Source organism: Gallinula chloropus (assembly GCF_964237585.1).
Source record: "Gallinula chloropus genome assembly, chromosome: 23".
Taxonomy (NCBI): domain Eukaryota; kingdom Metazoa; phylum Chordata; class Aves; order Gruiformes; family Rallidae; genus Gallinula; species Gallinula chloropus.
Window position 1 is genome coordinate 7,222,895 of NC_140108.1, and position 21,428 is coordinate 7,244,322.

The window sequence follows — 21,428 nt, forward strand, 5'->3', positions numbered from 1 at the left end:
CTCCCTAACCTGGGAATTCAGCAGTTCCAAACCTATTTGGGTCCCAATCCTTACAACCACCGGTGACTCAGTGACCCAAATGTAGCACAGATGCCTCTAAATCCCTCAGCCACGGAGTCCTGCTTGGAGCTGCTGCCATCCTCTACATGCAGAATAGGGAAGGAGAAAGCTGAGCTTAAAGATGTCTGCAGGAAGCGTGCACAGGAGAGGGGGGAGAGGGGGGAGATGGGGTACCCAGCTGGCACTCAGCACGCTGGGTAGCCTTTATTGCCTTTGGGTATGGGGATGTCCCCATGCAGGCTTTAGGGCTCTGCCTTGCACTCCCTCCTCTCTCAGCTAAAACACTTCAGAGCGTGAGCTGGGGTAAGAGAGAGCAACACTGAGCTGAGTTTCCAAACAAAACTCCCCACGAGTGTCGGGGAGAGAGGCTTTAATTACAAAAGACCTCCAGCCTTCTGTGCACACCAGAGCCGATTGATGACAACCCACTGAGCTGCTGAAAGACACTGACTAGGTCAATGTGCTGAATGCCCTTCTTGCCTGAAGCCAGCACTGTCTCTGCTGTAGAGCTGGCAAACGTGTGCAGTTCCCCCCCCCCCCTCCAACATCCTTCCCCCTCCCTGCCTTGCCGAGGCTCCACATCCTCTCTGGCAGCTTGTCATTTCTCTGCAGATGTCTAGACAGGAGGATTCGGTGCGTGTCAGTTATGCCTAATTCATTAAAAAAAAAAATCCCAACCCCAAACCCTACTGGGAGCTGGGGAATCTCAGTCCTGCAGACTCAGCGCTGTCTGCCGTGCCCCGTGCTGCCTTGAGGCGAGCTCAGAGCAGATTCATTCCACCCATCACAGCAGCAGCAGCAGCGTGTGCCTCGACCTCCCCTCTGTGATGGGGGGGTGCTCAGGGAATCGAAGGCAGACATGATCAGGGGGTGCAAGGAGGAGGGTTTGGGGCTGAGGTGTGTGCTCCTTAACCTCTCCGTGCTGCTCACCCCAGTTGTGTGTTCTTGGTGTGCTCGTGTCCGCTGGGAGCTGGCAGGGGGGTGCAAAGTGTCAGAGTCCTCAGTCTGGCTGGCTGAAACTGCCAGCTTCCCAATTCTTCTGTCCCTCCTGCCACCCCTGAAGGCAGAGCTGGTGCCAGGAATGACAGCTCCCCTTGCCACAGTAAGTCACTCTGCCGTCAATATTTGCTGCCCTGACCCCTCATGGGTGCAGCTGTAAATCCACAATCATAGGAGCAGCAGTTCGGAGCAGCTGCTTCCCTCTGGTCCTGAACTTTGGGTCCTCACAGTTGCTGCCCCTTCTAGGCTGAGCACACAACTAACCTTCTTTTAAAAAGACTGAATGTGAGCCCTTGCATGCTGTCAGTGGCTGTTTGAATTCCCTGGATGCAGTTAAAACGTTGCAGAGGCTGAGAAGGGTCTGAGCCCCAAAGTGTATTGATGGGGGCAGGGTGGGCAGAGTTTTCTGTCTGTATCAGTGATGCTAATGGGACAGGTCCCAGTGGGGACAATTCCCTAGATTTAGCACCTGGTTTGCATTTGAGCCCTGGGTATATACAGCTGGATGATTTCCAACCCTCTTTGGTCGTGTTTAGTGTGGGGAGGGCAGCAGGAAAGGTGGGGATGCAATAGGTTCTGTAATGGGCACTGAAAGACGCTCAAAAAAAGGAGAAAGAGCCAGTGAAATGGGCTCTGAAAGAAGCAAGAATTTGGGATATCCAAGTTTGGGGGGTAAGGGCAGGTAGTACAGATCTGCTGTAGCTTGTGAGACCAGCCCTGGCATCTTCCACTTGCCTGCTGCAAGGGGATGGCTGATGCACAAACACTGCTGGTTTGTCTGGTAGCTTAAAGCTTCACCCTAGACATGGGCTTCAGAGCCATGGATGGGGTGCAGGGGAAGGGGCAGCTCAGCCAAATTATCAGGGCCTCCACAGAGCAGTGAGGAAGCTGAATATTTTACAGGCTGCTGAGTACTCAGCTGCATCCCTGGATGCTGGTCTGAGCTGTGTTAGTGGTTTTACTTCGCAACAGCACAACAGCAGCTATTGTTACTGCCAGCTCAGCTGCTCGTGTCCCTTGTCTGCTGAAGGGAAAGAACACAGGAGCACATCTTCTTCCCAGCCCTGCTCCCAGGAGGGAAGAAGCTACTCGTGCTTGTGTGCACACCCACAGAGCTGGGGCTTGCCTGTGTCCCTTAGGCTGCCCTGCCCTGGTCCTGCCCCGAGCTTTAATGTGCACTGCACGTTTTGGGTTCTTTGGGGGGATTGTGGGAGGCTGCTTATGGGTAAAGGGTCCTGTGCTTCCTCTCAGAGGGGTTAAAAACAGGATTTCTGGTGTCAGGGAGATGGAGATGGACTCAGAAGCAGTGATCCTTGCCTGTGCCTTTTCCCAGGGGGAAAAGGCAGCTTGGCAGTGGAGTCACAGGCAGGATGCTCTGCCCCAGGATGGGTTTTGCTGTGCTGTTGTGGAGGGCACTGCTTTGGCTCCACCACCTCAGCGAAGACCCGCAGCTGCTGGGCACAGTGCTGCCAGCAGCCCCTTCCTGCCTGGGGATGGAGCCAGAGGAGGTCTGTAGGCAAAGAAAAGGGCTTTATGCCTGGGAGATGGACCCCCAACGCCAAGGAAGGGGGGAGAAATGCTCTTCTGAAAAGGAAACTGGCAACATGGTGCCACTTTGTTGACCTAGTTTGTGCTGCCCTCAGCTCTGTTACTGCCACGATGCGCTGGGGTGAGGGGAGAACCAGCAAGGACCCCCTTATCCTGGGGGTCTGACGGCAGCACATGGGTGGGAGTTGCAGTGCCAGGCAAAAGCTGGGCTTTGTAGCCCCTTTACCACGAAACAGGTACTGGGGTGACACCAACACAGGGACAGGGCACGCGTGGGACTGGTGGCTTGTGTGTCAGGCTTTAGGGCATGTCATGCCTTGGAGTAGGGGATGTCACCTTATCCACAGCAGAGACACGTCCCCCAACATCTGACCAGCTGTACAGGATGTGTCTTTGCAGTCCCCTACCTAGCCTGGCAGGCACAAAAGGTCCATCCAAGCTGTCAACAAAAAGCCATTCTCCAGTGCCTTCCTGGAGAAAGGGCAGGCTCTGAACTTCTCCCCAGAGGATGCTCTGTTCCCTGTTTATTACTCAGCACGCTGCTTTTCCCTCTCAGCAAAATATGGGGGGATTTTTTTGTGCAACGAGAACAGACCTCCCTTTGGGCAGGGATCATTTGCATTAATTAAGGGAGCTGTTATGCGTGGCCACGCTCTGTCACACAGGAGCCAAACAAACGCTGCCTTTTCTCTTTTTGTCATAACCTACGAGTTATTCCAAGTCACCCACCGCCTCCGTGGTGGCTGGTGGGTGACACGTGTGGTCACGCTGCTGCGTGCTCCACAAAAGTGAGCCTGTGTTTACTCCCCCCCTCGCTGGAGCTCTGGACACTGCCTTACTGTCTCGTGTGGTCCAGGCTCTGTACCCCATTAATTATATCTTAGCAACGCTCAGAGACCTTCATTTCCTGGGAATGAAGTTTTACAAGGAATGTTTAGTGCTGCTCGTGAGGCTGAGAGTTCAGAGTGGGGGTGTCCTTTGCTTTCCCCCACCCTGTCCTGCTGGATTATATCCTGACCTGTTAAAGCTGTGATGGGAACAAGTTATTGCAGGCCAGAGGGGACACTGGGAGGTGGAGTTGAGGGTGCTGTACCCACTGCCAGCATCAGAGCAGACCCATGCCAGTGCTCCCTGCGCTGCGGGACCTGTTCCCAGGGTGGTTGGTGGGTGAGGAAGTGCTCTCCAGGGAAGGGACTGCTGGGGCTGTAGTGGAAAACCATCGAGCAGCATTGTTTGAGGCTGCCTGCAGCCATGAGTCAGGTCAGCTGTGGAGTGTCCTGTGGTGCAGGGATGCTCTTGGGAGCCCTGTGGCAGGGCGGTGGCTGGGATGGCATCTCCCCATGGTTCTGCTCCCTGCTTGGTCACATCAGACTGGCATGGCAATGGTGTAACTTAGGGTGCTACATGGTGAGGGAGGCACTGGTGATGCTTCAGAGCTCTGTGAGGTGCACGCCGGCCCTTGCTGGTGACAGCAGGGGGGTGTGGGTGAAGAAGGGGATGAGCAGTAGCTGGTCTCTACCTCTTGGCCATGAGAATCATTGCAAGGAAAGGTAATGTCACCCTTGTCACTCTCTGCATTTGTACTTCCCCAGGCTCGTGCAATGACTCAGTGGCAGGGCTGGGAAGAGAGCCCAATGCTGCTGACCCTCTTTGGAAATGTGTTTGATTATTGTGATGCCAACGCATCGGCTGCAGCAACCTTCAGTCTGCTGTGCCCCCTCTCTGTGTCTCCCTGCTGACTGCTGGAGCCGAGGGGCGTGCTACCCCCCTGCCTGTCCAGGGCAGCACACCTTTCCTCAGTGCCCCCAAGAGCAGTCCCATCTTCTCCCTGCTCCTCTGTCCTGTCCCCTGATCCTCCTGCTCCTGTGGAGCTGGGAGCTCCCATCCTTTGGTACCAGCACCCAGGAGGGGTGAGGTGAGAGCTCTCATTTAGGTCTGGAGCAAGATGTAAATACTGATGGGGAGCACAGATGAAAAAGATAAACCAGCTGGAGCAGGTGAGGAAAACCCTCAGGCTTGCAGCCAGGGAGGGGGATGCAGGTGAGAAAGCACAGACTGCTCTGCCACTGAACCAGATCTGGGAAAGGTGCTCTTGAGCCCAGGTTGAGATGCTGATAACCACAAACCACCTTCATGCAGCACTTCTCATCCCTCAGTTCCCACTGAGGGTGTCCTGGGGATGCTCCTGCTTTCTGAAAAGCTCAGCTGAGGGGCATGGGAGGAGAAGTTCACTTCATACGCTCCTCTTCCCTGTCAAGGGCACAATGGCATCCTCCTGTCATTGCTGGAAAGCATCAACAGGCGCTGCCTTTGTTGTGTGCCCCTGAGTGAGTCTTCCCCGCTGACGGGGAGCTGAGGAATCTCGTATCACGCAGGATGATGCAAATAGGAGAGGGCACTGCAGGCTTCTCTCCTGCTCAGGGAAGATGTTTATTCATCTCTCTTCCTCCCCCAGACTCTAGTACGTGCTACAATTGCTATTTAAAAAACGAAGGGATGGCTGCATTTGTGGCTGAGCAGGCACAGCATGGTGGGTGTCTATTTATAGGCTCAGCACGGCTGGCAACGTGTAGGTGTGGTGAGGAGCACAGGGGCTGAGGGGATTCTCTCGCCGCAGGGATGCGGGGGCAGGCGCACGAGTGCAGCACACGGGCTTTTTTTCCCTTCAAGCTGCCTCTTTCTCCTACTCCCTCCCCCTTCTCCTTCCTGCTGCTCAGTCATTCTTCACTCCCCCACCTTTCCTCCCCGTGCTGCTGGCAGGGAGACTGTCAAATGCCGTTAGAAGCACCATGAGCAGCCTGGATGCAGCCAGCATGGGAAGAGGGGGCATTTCGGCACAAATCAGCGCCCTTGTTCCTTGATAAGGCAGTTTTTGTTTGCTGTGAGCCAGTCAAGTTTATACCCCTGCTCCCTGCCTGGGCTGTCCCAGATGCTGTGGAAGGACTGCCCTGCTCCATCAGTGCAGTGTATGTGCAGACCAAGTTCTGCTTCCCGACCAGCATCTCTGTTCTTTGCTGTCTGTCACAGAATCCCAGACTGGTCTGGGTTGGAAGGGACCCCAAGGATCACAGAGCTCCAACCCCCTGCCACAGGCAGGGACACCAACCTCCAGGCCTGGAGCTACACAAGGTTGCCCAGGGCCCATCCAACCCGGCCTTGAACATCCCCAGGGATGGGGCACCCACCCCCCATCTCTGGGCAGCCTGTTCCAGCCCCTCACCACTCTCTCTGTAAAGAACTTCCCCCCAATATCTCATCTAACCCTCCCCTCCTCCAGCTTCACTCCATCCCCCTTGTCCTGCCAGTCTCTGCCCTTTAACAAGCCGATTCCCCTCCTGTTTCTCTGCTCCCTTCAGGGACTGGAAGGCTGTATCTATGTCTGAGATTCCTCTAGCCCAAGTGCAAGACCTGACACAGCTGTGTGGAACCTCATTAGGTCCACCCAAGCCCACCTTTCAAGCCCTGTCCCTCCTGTCAGCCTTGTAAAACAAAAACTACCCGATGTTCAAAGTTCACCTTTTGGAAGGGCAGCCAGTGTCTCATCCAGGGCTGCTTCTAGGGAGGTCTGGGAGCTTTGGTTGCCCAAACCACCTGCTAGGCTGGTGCAGGAATGGAAACCTGCAGTGCTGGAGTGGGACTGTCAGTGTGGTCTTAAGGCTGGGGTGAGGTTGGATGTGCCTGGGTGGGGGATTCTGGAAGGAAGTGGAGATCAGAATCCTGTTCCCTGACAACCTGGGAATCCCTAACCTCTAACCTCTGTCTGAAGAGAGACTGAGAGAGGAGAAGTCAAGTCCCTGTGTGCAGGACTGGCACTGTAGAGCTCTGTGCTGCAGTTGCCTTCACCCTCTGCCTTATCCTCCTGAACCGTGTGTGCACAGGAAGGGCAGCAGCTCTCTGAGCTTCACTTTGGAAGGCAGGTACACACATCACCAATCTCCTGTCATCCTCTGGAACCTGGAAGGGAACAGCCACCACTGGGAGAGCTGTGGTCCATAACATCACCCTTGCCTTTCAGGAACGGGGATTCCCTGGTTATTGTTTTGTTTAGGCTAATCAGGGTTGTCATGTTCACTGTCTCTGGTGGTCTGTCTAGGCTGTGTTTGATCAGTGCAGGACTGGCATGTCCTGGTGAGGCTTCTAGGATCAATGCTTCTGCTGATACTGCTTGGAAACACACCTTGTTAGGTGGATTTGGAGGCAGAGTAACTTCAAGGGGGCCCAGTGTGTGGTAGAGCAGTACCCTTCTGAAGGCAGGCGAGGAGGGCATCGATCCGGAGATGAGCGCAGCTGGGAAGCAGCGAGCGGCGTGGAACAGAGAAGGGTCTCAGCATCGCTTTGTGTTGCTTGTGCTCTTCCAGGGACTGCCTCCTCCCCATCGGTGCTTTATGAGCAGGATGACGTTTCCCTGGTTAGACATGAGCTGTTCTTGTGCAGGCTCTTTGAGCAGCAGCAGGTGTGCTATGGGAATTGTCTGGAGCCTGAGCAATTCCTGCCTGAGTAACGCTTTGGTTTCCCCCGTGGCAGTGCTGCTGAGAAGGGAAAAGCCCACCACCCACCGCCTGCAGCCATGGAAGGGGGTGTGCAGCTCCTCAACCGCGACGGCCACAGCATCTCCCACAACTCCAAGCGACACTATCACGACGCCTTCGTGTGCATGAACCGCATGCGCCAGCGCGGGCTGCTCTGCGACATCGTGCTGCATGTGGGCACCAAGGAGATCAAGGCCCACAAGGTGGTGCTGGCGTCGTGCAGCCCGTACTTCCACGCCATGTTCACAAGCAAGTAGCGTCCTCTCTTCCCCATGGCCAGGGTGTCCTGTTCTTCAAACCCTCTCTTCCCTGCGCACCCCTCTATCTATCCTGCCCTGCTCCCCTTCTTACTGCCCTACCCTATCCATGGAAGAAGGAGGCCTCTGTATCATCTCTGTGAGCAAGTCCCTGGGATGAGGAGAGGTATTTTGGTGCCCATCCTCAGACAGACCTGTTCCCTAGAGTATACTGCTGCTCCTCCTTGATAAGAGGTGGGCAGGGGATCTTTGTGGGCTGTGATGCTGGGCTATGGAGGTGGCTTGTTCCATGCACAGTCAAGTCTTCCTGTGGGGAAACAATCCTGCTGAGGGACTTGGCTGATGTGTAGTTATCTGTGTTGTCCCAGATGAGATGAGTGAGAGCCGCCAGACCCACGTGACGCTCCACGACATTGACCCACAGGCCCTGGAGCAGCTGGTGCAATACGCTTACACGGCGGAGATTGTGGTGGGCGAGGGGAACGTGCAGGTAGGAGCTTTCCCCAGATCCCTCCTCTCCACCAAACCTTTGCGTACGAGACTTCCCTCCCCAGGGACTCCTCTCTCCCTCTGCTCAGCACTTTCAGCTGTTCTGTGATGGCACCTGCATCTCGCAGTGGGCAGGGAGTTCATCTCAGAGGTGCAGGTCCTGTGACTGCTGTGGCTGGGGATGGCCCCTGAGTGCTCTGTGATGGGCAGGTCTAGTCCTGAGCATCTGCCATGCCCTTGCCCTCTGGGGAGTTACAGGTGCCCTTCTCCGCTCTTCTTCAGCTTGGTCCTGTTGGAAGCAGAGAATGCTTTGTCCTCTGTGTGCCTGAAGGTTCTGTTACTGACTTGCAGTGAGACAAGGGTGAAAATGGTTTCCTTGCCCTGGAAACTCTCTTTTCCCCCCCCTTTCTTTTCCACTGCCAGACACTTCTTCCTGCTGCCAGCCTGCTTCAGCTCAATGGTGTGCGGGATGCTTGCTGCAAGTTCCTCCTCAGCCAGCTCGACCCATCCAACTGCCTGGGGATCCGGGGTTTTGCTGACACGCACTCCTGCAGTGACCTCCTCAAGTCTGCTCACAAGTATGTCCTCCAACACTTCGTGGAGGTGTCCAAGACAGAGGAGTTCATGTTGCTGCCTCTTAAGCAGGTGAGGTCCTGACAGGAGTGTGAAGGTATGGCTGGGGCAAGGCTGCTCGTGTCTGGCCAGGAAGGCACAGTGTCTGTCTTGGGAGCCCAAGGAGCCTGCCCTGAGGGGTAGGATTTGGCAGGGGAATGTACCCAGACTCTATGCTACAGTCCTCTCTGCTCGATGGAGAGACAATACGTGGAAGAGTGCTGTCAGAGAGTGAGCTTAATCCCATGTGAAGTGGGAATGGGATGGTGGCACAGGGGATAATTGCTGTTGCCCGGTGCTTGCCACGTGAGCTCTGAGCACACCACCCTCCCTCTGGGAGCACGGGCCAAGGAATAAGTCCTGACTGCCCTGGTCACAGAGCTGTGATGTTTAATTCAGAGCTCAGCTAACGTTTCCTGCTGCTTTTCATGTGGTGCCAGTACAGCCCTGGGCTCCAACTGCGTGCGGGGTGCTGTGCCCTGGCTGCAGGCATTCCCAGTCCGTGCTCTGCATCTCATGACCCTTTGTGGTCCCTCATCAGGAGACAGACACTTCCCTTCACCCGTTCTCAGGGCAGTGGGGTGTCTGGCAGCAGGAGGAGGGGTATGTATCTCCACTTGCTCCAGCTCTGTTGTCCTTGGCAGATGAAGTGAGCACTGGGAACAGCCAGAGCACCTGGCTCTGTCCCATGAAATATTGAAGGGACTCGTGCAAGCTCGTTCGCCTGGTCCTGGTGATGCTGATTGGAATTGTCAGGCACTGCAGCAGCCTCAGACGCAGAAGGGGGGGATGAGCCAAGGAAGGTGATGGAGGGCAGAGCTGTCCCCACACCAGTGCTGCACGGAGAGGAGGGGGCACAGCTGCACCTGCCTGGTTTGGGGACCTGGGTTCTCTTCGGATCCTTCTACCTCCAGTGAAACCACTAACATCTACAGGGGTTCTACCTCTGTTCTGCTGGGTCTATCATCTGGGTATGTGAACATGTCTGTTCCTCCCAAACCACACCAAACCTCCCTTCCCACCCCACTCTGCAGGTGCTGGACCTCATTTCTAGTGACAGCCTGAATGTGCCATCAGAGGAAGAGGTGTACCGGGCTGTGCTCAGCTGGGTCAAGCATGATGTGGACAGCAGAAGACAGCATGTCCCCAGGGTGAGTCTGCTGCGGAAGGTGGCCTGGTTTTACCCACCGGAGCTGAGGGATGCTGCAGGGTGGCCAGGCTTGTAGGGGAGATGTGGGGGCGGCACTGGGACGAGCCCTTCCCACCCTAATGGTGGGGCCTGACTCCTTTCCCCTCAGCTTATGAAGTGCGTGCGGCTGCCCCTGCTGAGCCGGGACTTCCTCATGAGCAACGTGGACACGGAGCTGCTGGTGCGGCACCACTCGGAGTGCAAGGACCTGCTGATCGAAGCCCTCAAGTACCACCTCATGCCAGAGCAGAGAGGGGTCCTCAGCAACAGCAGGACGAGGCCGCGGCGCTGCGAGGGGGCCAGCACCGTGCTCTTCGCCGTGGGTAAGGCCCTGCCACGCGCCCCGGTACCTGCAGACCCCCCTTCCCAGGGCCTGGCACTGTCCTTTGCTCTGTTTGCCGTCCCCTGCGCAGGTGGGGGGAGCCTGTTCGCCATCCACGGGGACTGCGAGGCCTACGACACGCGGACGGACCGGTGGCACATGGTGGCCTCCATGTCGACCCGCAGGGCCAGGGTGGGCGTTGCCGCCATCGGGAACAAGCTGTACGCTGTGGGCGGGTAAGGAGGGCGCGGAGCCGGGCACGGGCAGCTGGCAGCCGTGCCTGTGGCAGCACAAGCTGCTCTGGGAGCAGAGGTGGCCAGCGGTGCCTCCCAGGGCCTGCCTCTGGGTGAAGCAACCCTGTACCTGGGGTACTGGCTGCAGCAGCAGCAACTCAAAACTCAACTGATGTCCCTGCCCTCGCGGTTCTGAGCAGGGAGTCTGGTGGTGGCCCTGTCCTGGGCTTCTGCTGTTTCCTCCCGTTTGCCCTATGCCGCAGCCTGTAAAGAGGCTCCTAACTCCCCAGCCCACCTCTGTCCCCGTGTGTGGGGCCAGCTGAGCCCTGTTTTCTTTGCAGACCCCAGGAGAGCTCAGCTATGGGCTCTGCACTTTCAACAGTTGCTTTTGTGCACTCTGCCTTGACAGAGCTGGGCACGGGGGAAGAGGGGAGGGCTGGTGAGAGGGACGTGAGGCTCTTGGTTGACTCCAGAGCTGTAGGACCAGTCCAGAACCTCACCAGCAATTCAGGCTTCCCAGCTCTTATGTATTTTCCCTTTTGCTCCCTACAGCTATGATGGGACCTCTGATTTGGCCACAGTGGAGTCCTATGATCCTGTCACCAATTCCTGGCAACCTGAGGTATCCATGGGCACCAGGAGGAGCTGCTTGGGTGTAGCAGCGCTCCATGGGCTTCTCTATGCTGCTGGAGGATACGATGGGGCCTCGTGCCTGAACAGGTAGGGGATTGCCTCACTACAGGCTGCTCCGCTGCTCTTGCATGCACTGTTCTTGGTGCTGGGTGCCTGCTCCTGACAGACAGACTGGCCCCAGAGTAGATGCTTTGCAATCCAGCTCTGTCTTCCAGTGTCTGGCCTGGGAAATGTTTCTTCGGGGGGGAAAAAAACATTGTGTAGCCCTCTGCCACGAGAGAACACAGCCTTTGTCAGTTCTTCCCTCCATTTTCCCTGTCTATTCCCAAGCTTCCTTGGGAGCTGTCCCTGAGGGCCTGTGTCAAAGAGCTTTGACCTGGGCTTTGCCAGTGTCACACCTTATGTTCCTGTGTCCCTGCCTGCTGCAGCGCAGAGCGGTACGACCCTCTGACAGGCACCTGGACATCCATCGCTGCCATGAGCACCAGGAGACGCTACGTCCGGGTGGCAACGCTAGGTGGGTGATGGCACGAGGACCTGACTGACCATGCACACTGTCCCTTGTGTTTCTGGTGGCTCCTTTTGGTGTTGTTCTGTTCCAATTCCTGCCCCTTCCCCCTAGATTCCCTAGCTGTGAGTCTAGGTACCCCAGCCATTCCTCTGCCGTGTCCTGATGTGCTCCCTGCCTCTGCCTTCCTCCTTGGTCTCCCGAGTAACTGGGTTTCATCACATTCTGGAGGCAGTTCCTGAGGGGACCCACAACTTGTTCCTCAGCTCCTTTATGCCCCTTCTGCTTTAGAGCAAGAGGGCTGGCTGTGGATGATCACCTATCCCTAGAAAGGAAGAGACAACCTCATTACTCCCTTGTTATGAAAGCAGGACTGTCCTTTTAATGATGATCCAAGCAGTAGCGTGGGGTCAAAACTGTCTCTACCAGGGGTGTCACAACATTAGGTGCCATGCTGTGTTGTCCCCTGGCTCCACTGAACAAGTTCTATCCTTAAGGAGGCTGCAGCCTGAAAACTGTCCCCCTCATTCTTTAGTGCAGCTGTGGGGTTAATGCAGGTACCACCCTAAGAGGTGCTGGACCTCCCTGGGGATGCCGCAGCAGCTCCCCACTGTCCCAGGAACTGCCGTGCAGCGTCCCAGTGGTGCGTCTCCCTTACCCTGCTCTCTGGTTTCAGCTCTCAGTGCTGACTCAGAGGTTCCCTCCCCTCCCTCCCCAGTTCATACCCTGCCTGCTACAGCCTTTATTGGCATTCCCCCTCTCCAGCCTGCGCTGCTAAAAATAACCCGTTCCTCAGGCGGGAGCTCTTGCAGCTCCCATAATGAGAAGGTCAAGAAGCGGCAGGCGAGCGACCGACCTCTTTGGGGAGCTTGCAGCACGGCAGAGAGATTGCCTGATGAATATTTCACAATGCTCCGTGCTGAGAGGGGAGGGGGAGCTGGGGGAGCCCTGCTGAGAGGAGCGTGGCTGCCTGGGGAGGGAGGCACTGTGGCTGGGGCTTGTACCGACCCTGGGCACCCTGTGCAGGACCTGGGGGAGGCTGTGCTGGGATGGGGCCCTGCGCTTTAGCTAACGCCTGTGTGTGTGTGTGACTGTCTTTGCAGAAGGCAACCTCTATGCCGTTGGGGGATATGACAGCTCATCCCACTTAGCCACAGTAGAAAAGTATGAGCCCCAGGTAAATACATGAGAGCGTGCCTGGGAGCCCTTCTCCCCTCCTGATGAGATCCTGAAGAGGCCCTACAGAAAGCTGAGGGCCACATGAGTTGCCTAAGAGCCTGGCAGACACTGAGCCACCAGCCACATGTGGTCTTTTAGCAGACTGCTGCTGTAGCTGAAGATGTGTCTGCTTCCGAGCGAGGTATCGCACTGGAGCAGGAGGGATTGCCCACATGAGCCCTGCCTGCCTCCTCCAAGGCCAAAGTCACCCTGCATGACTCTGAGATGGAGTGGGGTACCAGCCCTCACCCCAGCTCTTCCACAGGGGTGGAGTATCTGGGGTGCAGTCCAGAGCGAAATGAGCCAAAGCTCATCTGTATTTTCCATCAGAGCACTCTGTATCCCTGATGCCTGCAGGCCAGCTTGGATTCTCTGGGAAGAGCGGTTCTTGTTTGTGCCTGGAGCTGTTTCCAGCTCCCAGCTGAGGCCCTTGCTGCATGGGCATCCAGGGTTGGGGCAGGCTGGGGACGTGTGCTGTGCCCGGGGTCTCACAGCTCTGTTAGAGCAGGCTAGATCACTGGGAGATCAAAGGGAAGAGCCTGGGGGCATTTCATGAGTGGTAAAGCCACAGCCCTGAACTTCCACAGATTTGAATATCGACAGTTTAGCCCCCATGACTGGGCTGGGATTCAGCTGTGATGGGACTGGTGGGCTGGCACTGAGAGCCCTGTGCTCAGGCCCCCGGCATGGCAGCACTGCTCCCAGCTGTGGCTGTGCTTTTCTGAGCCAGGCTGCAGAGGTCTCCTGGGGCCCTTCCCGCAGGCAAGTTAAAGGGAGAGAAGCCCTCCCCAGGACTAATTTCACAGCACCGGGTTGGAAGGGCTACGTGAAGAATGACTTCTGCCTCTGGCTAATGAATAAAGCTTTGCCTCTTCCCAGATCAACACCTGGACGCCCATTGCCAACATGCTGAGCCGCCGGAGCAGTGCAGGAGTGGCTGTGCTGGAAGGGATGCTCTACGTGGCTGGTGGCAACGATGGGACCAGCTGCCTTAACTCTGTTGAGCGTTACAACCCCAAAACCAACACGTGGGAGAGCGTGGCGCCGATGAACATCCGCAGGTAAGGAGCTGTGCCCCTGCCGTGCTCCTGAGCTGCAGGAGAGCCTCAGCTGCTGCAGTGGGGAATGGGGATCCCATCTCAGCGAGAGCTTTGCTTTGCTTGGCACTGTGAGCTGTAAAATGCCCCAGGGCCTGGCTACCGCTGCGGCTGGCTGGCTCTGTGCTCCCTGCTGCACTGTGAGGGGCTGTGAGGTGTTTTCTGCAGAGGGATCTTTTCTCAGCAGTCTGTGTGGCCGTGAAGAACCAGGTGGTAGAGCTGGCTGAGGCCACTTAGGAGATGTGGCTTGGCTGAGGGAGGATTTAAGGCTCAGAAGCCCAAGGGTTTGAGGCTTCTAGGGCCTCTTATTTAGTGGCACTTCTCCAGTGGGAGAAGGGTGTCAGAGTGAAGGGCAAGACCTGAGGCTCTGTGCTGCACTCTGCCATGGACGCTTTGAATCCCAGTAGTTCATTTTCACTGGGCATTTGCGAGGATGGGCGCTCCCTTTTGTGGGTGGCAGAGCTCTGGCCAGTTCATCTGAGATGCCCAGCTCCCCGGCGCCCCACATACGCTGTGTTTGAGCTTCACACACCCCTGTGGTCTCTGCATGGTCGTTCCAGGAGCACCCACGACTTGGTGGCCATGGATGGGTGGCTGTACGCAGTGGGTGGCAACGATGGGAGCTCCAGCCTCAACTCCATCGAGAAGTACAACCCCCGTACCAACAAGTGGGTAGCAGCCTCGTGCATGTTCACACGCCGGAGCAGCGTGGGGGTGGCTGTGCTGGAACTCCTCAACTTCCCACCCCCCTCCTCGCCCACCCTGTCGGTGTCTTCGACGAGCCTTTGACAAAGGATCAGGACCTACCTTACCTCAAGGGGACAGGGGTGCCTGGCAGAGCCCTAGGCCAGCGTGGCCGGCCCCGCGGGGCAGCCGGTCGCTGTAGGGGAGCAAAGGTACCGGCTGCTGCCTCCAGCCCCAGCGCTCCTGTGAACCCCTGAGAGCCATCCCCACTCTTGGTGCACACGTCAGACCAGCACCACCACAGCAGTTAGAAAAGTGCTTCCTGGACAAGCACCCTCCTTCTAGAGGACATGGGGAGGGGGATGCTCCCTGCTCCATTCAGACCCATCCCACCGCTCACCCAAAGAGCTTGTATTTTCTTTGGGGAGGGGAGAGACTTCAAACCATTGCTGCTTCTTGGATTCACGTGATCCAGCCGGTGCCACACATGAGCACAGCCAGCCTTGGAGGCTTCCAGGAGCCCTGGGGGGTGGCAGAGGTGGACAGCACTCCTCCCAAGGACTCGGCTGAATGTGCAACCGCTCCTCTGAATGTCACTGTAGCCAAACTCTTTACCAAGCCTATCGTGCACTGTTAAAGACTCTGAGGCCGCCGTACGGCTCCCGTTGGTGTCTAATTGATGCCTTAAAATACACAAACAAAAGAAGCCCAGCGAAGGGGCAGGGCCTGGAGGAGGGGAGCTTTGGAGACAAAACTGGACGCAGCATCTCGCACCCTCCGGTGTTTCCATACTCAGCCGGCCCCACCTCATTCACTAAGATCCCAGCTGACCATTGCTCTGGGCAGTCCCCAGCCAGGCAGAGGGGTTGAAGGACCTTATCTGCAGCTCTGCCACCGCTGTCCCAGGTTCCAGTGACTCTGCAGCTGCCTGACCTCTGCGCGTGGTCCTGGGTCGCAGTTTGGCTGGGGATAGATCGGCCTGTTTGCTGTTTCCCTCTCTGCAAAGCAGATCCTGGGCTCGTGGAAAGGTGTCAGTTCTTAAAGAAGAACAGTCCAGCCTTCTGAGTGAGGAGGATTTCCTGGTGTTACTCTTTTTGGTGATATTTTTTTTGCCTTTTTTATTTTAATGCTAATATTTTAATTTGTAATGACTTCATATCCCCTTATTTTTTACACTGTCCTGATATTCCCCATCCCATCTGCTTTTAAGGCAGCAGAAGGGATGCAATTACTCTTCTCACTTCTTGATGAGATGATGACTGTCCTGGAAGACGTTCTCTATCTATGTGTGGGTATGTGTGAAATACCTTATGTACAGCGAAAACAGCACGGAAGGGACCATTTGCAATTAGCAACTCCTTGGCAATTAAGCAATCAATTTAATTAACAAAAGGGTGAATAAGTTAGTACTGTAAGTCACAGGCCTGTCCTAGACCCAGCCTGTGCCATGGAACCTCTTGGGTGGTGTTTTCAATGCGTGCGCTGTCGGGTATGTGCATGAGCCTTGGACTGAGACACACCATCAGGTGTTCTCCACATGGTAGAGGAGTGACTCAACCACTGGTACCTCAGTAGTGTTCAAATGTAGCATTGGGAATGTGGTCTGTTTGTTCTGAACTAATTCCTTTCTCCTTTTTTTCCCAGCTCCTTCTCAGTTCTCACTTCCCAGAGTTCAGGTTTCGCTCGTGATGGTGTTTGTTGGCCCAGATTTGTTGGCTAGGGATTTCTTCTCTCTTTTCTTTGAGGTGAGAGTTTGAGATGAGATAGGGACTCCCCAATTTAGGACAATTTTTTCGGTGATCTGATGTCTCCTGGACAGGTGCCTGCATGCTTTACAAGCCTGCTTACAGTGCCTAATATTAGACACCTGAAATTACCAGAGGCTTCTGGAAATCTGGGCTGCTTCTCCCCACAAGGACAGTCAGGGCTTCTCAGGCTGTGGATGCCTTTTTGGTTGTTAGAACAGACTCTAAATTTGCTTTTCATTCCCCTCTCACTTGCCAAGCCCCTGCCCCAGCCTGTCCCAGCTCAGGAGCTCTCCCACTCCTCTGTATTGCAGAGGCCCCTGCGAATGTCCAGGCTCTGCTCATGCAGGTTGCCCCTCAGTCAACGTGGCAGTTGGGCTGCCCTAAGTGAATGAATCTTTCTTTGAAGTAACGATGGAATTGGTGAAGTCTGTGTACCCACGAGCGAGGTCTTGATCCTTTTCTTCCCATTCCTACAAGCAACATCAGGATTTTAGTCTTCTGCTGGACTCGTATCGCCCAGCACCTTCAAGGTGCCCCTGGCTCTAGGGTCCTTTTTGGAGGAGGATCAGCCTAAAACCCTCATGGCTCTGTCAGAAGTGAAAGGTGCTGGTGCTGAGGGAGGAACAGGGCTGGTTTCTAACAGGGAATGAGTTGTTATAACAGCAGCTTGGCTTCTGGTCCAACTGTGGCTGCTGTAGTGCGAAGGGAGGATGCTGCCGGAGTGGGACGGCAGGCTGGCCAAACCAGAGGGGTAGTGAGCTGTGTAGCAGGCTGAGGGGAGTGTTTGTGCCACGTGCCCTTGGGTGTAGTTGTGATCTTTAGCAATTTATACTACAAACGGTGTGCAATGCTGTCCTGCCTCTTGGGGATAAGGGAGACAGGTGGTGTGGCTCCTGTCACCCACCGGTCAGGTCCTGAGCAATATCACCACTGAGCCTGTTCTGCAGAAACCAGGGGAGGAGGGAGCCTTTGTGTCTCTGATGTACTAACTATGCAGGTGCTCACTGCTTTCCTGTAAAGGAGAAGGAAGGAAGGAAAGGGAAAAATAGTTCCCTGGCAGCTCGCGGGGGTCCAGAGCACCCCGACCCACACTGTGTGGACACGAGGTGTCAGCGTCTGCCCTGGGAGATGCCAGGGTGGAATCGCTTCTGGTGCTGCACATCCCTTGCTGAGCAGGAGGCCTCGGAGGGGATGTGTGTCTGTGTCTGTCTGTCTGTGCGTAGTACCCTGTCTGAGGGGAGGAGAGCTGTCCCGGTGTGTGGACTCTCTGCCAGTTTTAGTTGGCGGTGTCTCGCCCAAAGTCTCGTTCGTGCCATTTCCCATGTGAGCTTTTCCCAGCAGAGGAGCAGCCCCGAGCGGGTGGCTCCAGGCTCTGTGTCTTGACGTGTTCTGCCCAGGGACCCCGGTGTCAGTCTGCAGTGAGATGGCAAGGCAAGGCAGGAGCCCTCACCCCAGCGTGGGGGGAGAGGTTTGCTTGGCCTTACCGGGAGGCAGACTCAGTCTACCCCATGTCAAACCGTTGTCACTTTGATTTCTCTGTAAGTTATCTGACTTATTTATGTGGAACTCTGTTTCTCTGAATTTTTTGCACTACATGGGATTGGGGAAGGGATACAAGCAATAGAAGCCAACATGTACAATAAAGATGTTTTCTTGAATACTGGATCCTGCCTCTTGCATCCTTCCTTTCCTCTTCCCTGGCCCTGCTCCTGTGAAGGTCGGGAGCTGCTCTCTGTATTGCCCTGTGCAGAGGTGGGGAAGGAGCTCTGGGCAGAAGGTACATGTAGCAGGCTGCTGGGTTGGAGGGAGACCTATTTTGAATGGTCAGAGTTTGCACTGAGTTCTGCAGCACACTTGAGCAGCCACTGATGGCATCTGGTCTGCCTGGCTGCTGCCACTCCAGGCTTCGAGGCTCTTTGTTGGAGAGCAGGGACAGGCACCCGTCTGGAGGCCACTGGGGACTGGCCCTGCTGCTGTGTGCATTGGCAGAGGAGCCAAAAACCAGTTTGGAAGGATCTGCTGCACCACAGGTGAGCTAAAAGGCACAACTCAGCCCAGGTCCTGGCCCCACGCTGGGTGCTGAGTGCCTGGCTGGGGAGGTGCCTGTCCTGCTGACAAGGTGCTTCGTATTTTCAGTAAGGGTGCTGTGCTGGGACTGCCTACAGCTCTATGCACCTTCACCCTCTCCCAGAAGAAGAGCAGGGCAAAGATGCTGATGGCATTGGAGACTGCTGGGGAAAGCTCAGCCCAAAGCATTGGGACTTTAGGAGCAGACTGATTTACACCTCTCCTCCTGTTAAAAATCTAGCTTGGTCTCCCTAGGAGTCCCCATCTCCAGGACTCTCTGTCTCCATCACTGTTGACAGCTTCGCCCTGCAGTGGAAATGAAAAGCAGGTAAGGAACAGCCTCCTTCACCTCCAGCTGCCCCACACACCTTGCCTGGGGGCAGGCGTTGCCTGCGGCCAGGCAGAGCTGGTTTATCAGCCAGGAGGTCTGGAGCAGATCCTATCAGCCTTCCCTGGCTGCTGCCAGTCCCTGCTGCCTGGGGGGGAAATACTAAACCCATTTCACGGTGGTGGGAGTGCAGGGGGTGAAAAGAGCAAGGAGAAGCTGTGTGGCAACGTCCCGTGGGGCCTGGGAGGGAACTTTCCCATGCGTGTGTACTCCAAGCCCTGCAGTTAAGCCAGACTTGGCTACAGCCAGGCAGTGTCCCCTTTCTCTCTGCTCTCTAGGCTCTTGCTTCTCTTTCAGCTTCTATAAATACCCACTGCACTGCAAGAGCCTCCAAAGTGCAGCCTGGCTGTTTCCCCACCCAGCTCACCCCCCAGGCACAGGGCAGGGGGGGCCAAGAGAGCAGTTTGCCCTGCAAGCCCAGCACACAGAGGGGACCCATCCTCAGCCATCAGTCACGCTCAGCCCTGCCAGCCATGGTGATGGCCCAGCGAGGGAGATGATGCATATTTGCAGGACCCACAAGAAGGGCAGGAGAGAAGCGGTTCTGTCGCTGTCTGGAGCTGTAAGGTTTTATTTAGAACCCTGGTGGAGGCACAGCACGTTTCTGGTCACAGTGCTGCCCGTGTTAGCTACGGCCCTTAAGAGGAATCATATTTTTTTCCTGAATAAAACCCAGTTGTTGCTGTTACTGTAATTTTCTGGCCTCTGCCAGGAGGTGCTGGGATGTGGATTTGCTGTTGGAAAGTTATCTCACAGCTGCCAGAGAAGCAGCTTTGCAGAAGCACCCAGACATAGATCTGGAGTTTCTGATCGGAGCCCTGGGGTGTGAGGGGTGTGTGGGGGGGGTCCTGTTGCTTTGCCTGGCTGTGAAGGGTTAATGGATTATACAAACCCAAATGGGAAGGGGATAAAGAGACTGTTCTTAAAGGTCAAAGATGTGGAGGACTTTGAGAAATTTCATGGCATGACTGTTAGCTGCAGCCTCTCTGGGCAAGTGTTGCCTGGCTGTACAATTACCTCTTTGGGGATGTCTTGGTTTTGTTACTATGAGGTGACTTCAGTTCCAAGACAAGGCAGATACAACAGAGAGCCTCACAGGTCCAGTATGCCTGTAAGACTTGACAGGGCAAATCCCAGTTTGATTCAAACAGATTTTCTAGGAAAGCATCCTCTCCCGGTTTTAAGAATCCCTTGTTGAAGAAGCCATGAGGTCCTCTGGGAGTTATTCAGGTAAGAAATGACCTCTCCCTTCACAACACGTGTTCCTAGGTTCAAATCATCCAGCCTCACGTTCTCAGCATCTCCTCTGGCTGTCTCTGCCAGCCCATGTTCACAGCTCCCATTCCCCGTGCAGGTACTTCCAGCCTCCCTGCATCCCTGTAGCCTCTCTGCTACTGTAGCAAGATGGAGCTGCTGGACTGTCACTCCAAACAGCCTGGAGACAAGACCTGGAGCACCCAGAGGAAATGCTCTTCCTGGAGAACAGTCACATTTGCTGCTCCCTCTCCCTGGCTGGCCAGTCTGCAATAGAGCTGTGGATCCTGAGGTCTTTGTAGGGTTTCAGGGTCTCACTAAGAGGTGTGTGACTCACAGTAGTTTCTTAGATCAGTGCTAATATTTATGTTAACTGAATATCTTTTCATTTTTTCAAATGTGATAGCAAATTAGCTTGACAAGATCTAATCCTCATAACCTTGAGTTGTTTGTATTAATTACCTTCTATTCCTTTAATTCTTAATCAAACTCCCTAACAGCTATTGCATCACATTCCTTGGAATCAGTATCCACTGACAAAGCCATAATTACCCATGGAAACATCGGCAGCCCATTAAATTATGGAGTTTCTCTGCAAATTCCATAGTTTCTTCTAAAAATACCCCGTTTAGTTTTGCTGGGTGTACACACCTCCTTGTGATCTTTGCTTCCTTTATCAATTTTCCGTAATTCCTAGATTCCAGTACAAGTTGGCACTATGTAGAGGGCCACATCTTGATAGAGCCTCACCAGCTCAGTACCAGCTTTCCCCTGTTTGTTGCAATTTTATTCCATCTGTTTCAGTTTACCTTGTTCTTTGTAACTGATTCAACCTTTTGTGTTGCAGCTTTTGGAAGGCCTTGGAGAAACCTGAAACAATAATCACTGGTATTAGCTCTCTGCATCCATTTGTTCTCCAGCTGAACCATACAGCGGTTGTTGTCAGGGCCTGGAACAGGCTGCTCAGGGAGGGGGTTGAGTCACCATCCCTGGATGTGTTCAAAAAAAGGGTATATGAGGTACTTAGGGTATGGTTTAGCATAGGATGGGAATGGTTGGACTTGATGATCTTCAAAGGTCTCTTCCAACCTTGTGATTCTGTGGTTGATTGCCTTTGGGAAAATGCTCCAGACTCATTTATTAAGGGCTCCAGCTTCGTCCTGTTCGCTGCTGAGAAGTGTTAGGGTGCTGTGGTGGCACCTAGGCACGGCTGGGTTGTTAATCCTGTGGTTCATTCCTCTTTCCAGGGATAATGAGGTCAAAAACTGGATTTGTCCACCTTGAGGGCACCGCTCTGTGAGTCGAGAGAAGCCCAAGCTTGAAGTGCTTCCAGTAAGGAGAGATGGGACCGGGCGTGGAGAGGAGCTCGGGGGTGAGGGCAGGTGATGGGGACCCGGGCCAGGTCTCTGAGGGAGGCTGTGGGGACCCAGCTTGGCTTCCCATAGGATGCTGCAGGGACACGGACGGGGTTTCCGAGGGAGGTGGTGGGGACCCTGCCTGGCTTCCCATGGGAGGCTGCAGGGACCCAGCCCGGCTCCCCATGGGACGCAGCGGGGACCCAGCCCGGCTCCCCATGGGAGAAGTGGCGAGGAC

At 55.3% G+C, this 21,428-nt stretch overlaps 1 protein-coding gene across 1 annotated transcript; it reads left to right on the forward strand.

Moving 5' to 3' along the window:
• Nucleotides 1-7,168: 7,168 nt before the first annotated feature.
• On the forward strand, nucleotides 7,169-14,483 carry KLHL17 (kelch like family member 17; the record flags this gene model as incomplete). The annotated part of the gene is made up of 11 exons (XM_084274678.1): nucleotides 7,169-7,385; nucleotides 7,762-7,883; nucleotides 8,306-8,527; nucleotides 9,529-9,645; nucleotides 9,793-10,006; nucleotides 10,097-10,241; nucleotides 10,791-10,958; nucleotides 11,300-11,388; nucleotides 12,483-12,556; nucleotides 13,477-13,658; nucleotides 14,255-14,483. Exons 1-11 carry the CDS (start codon nucleotides 7,175-7,177, stop codon nucleotides 14,481-14,483), a joined length of 1,773 nt encoding a protein of 590 aa, XP_084130804.1. The 5' UTR covers nucleotides 7,169-7,174.
• Between the last annotated feature and the right edge of the window lie 6,945 nt (nucleotides 14,484-21,428).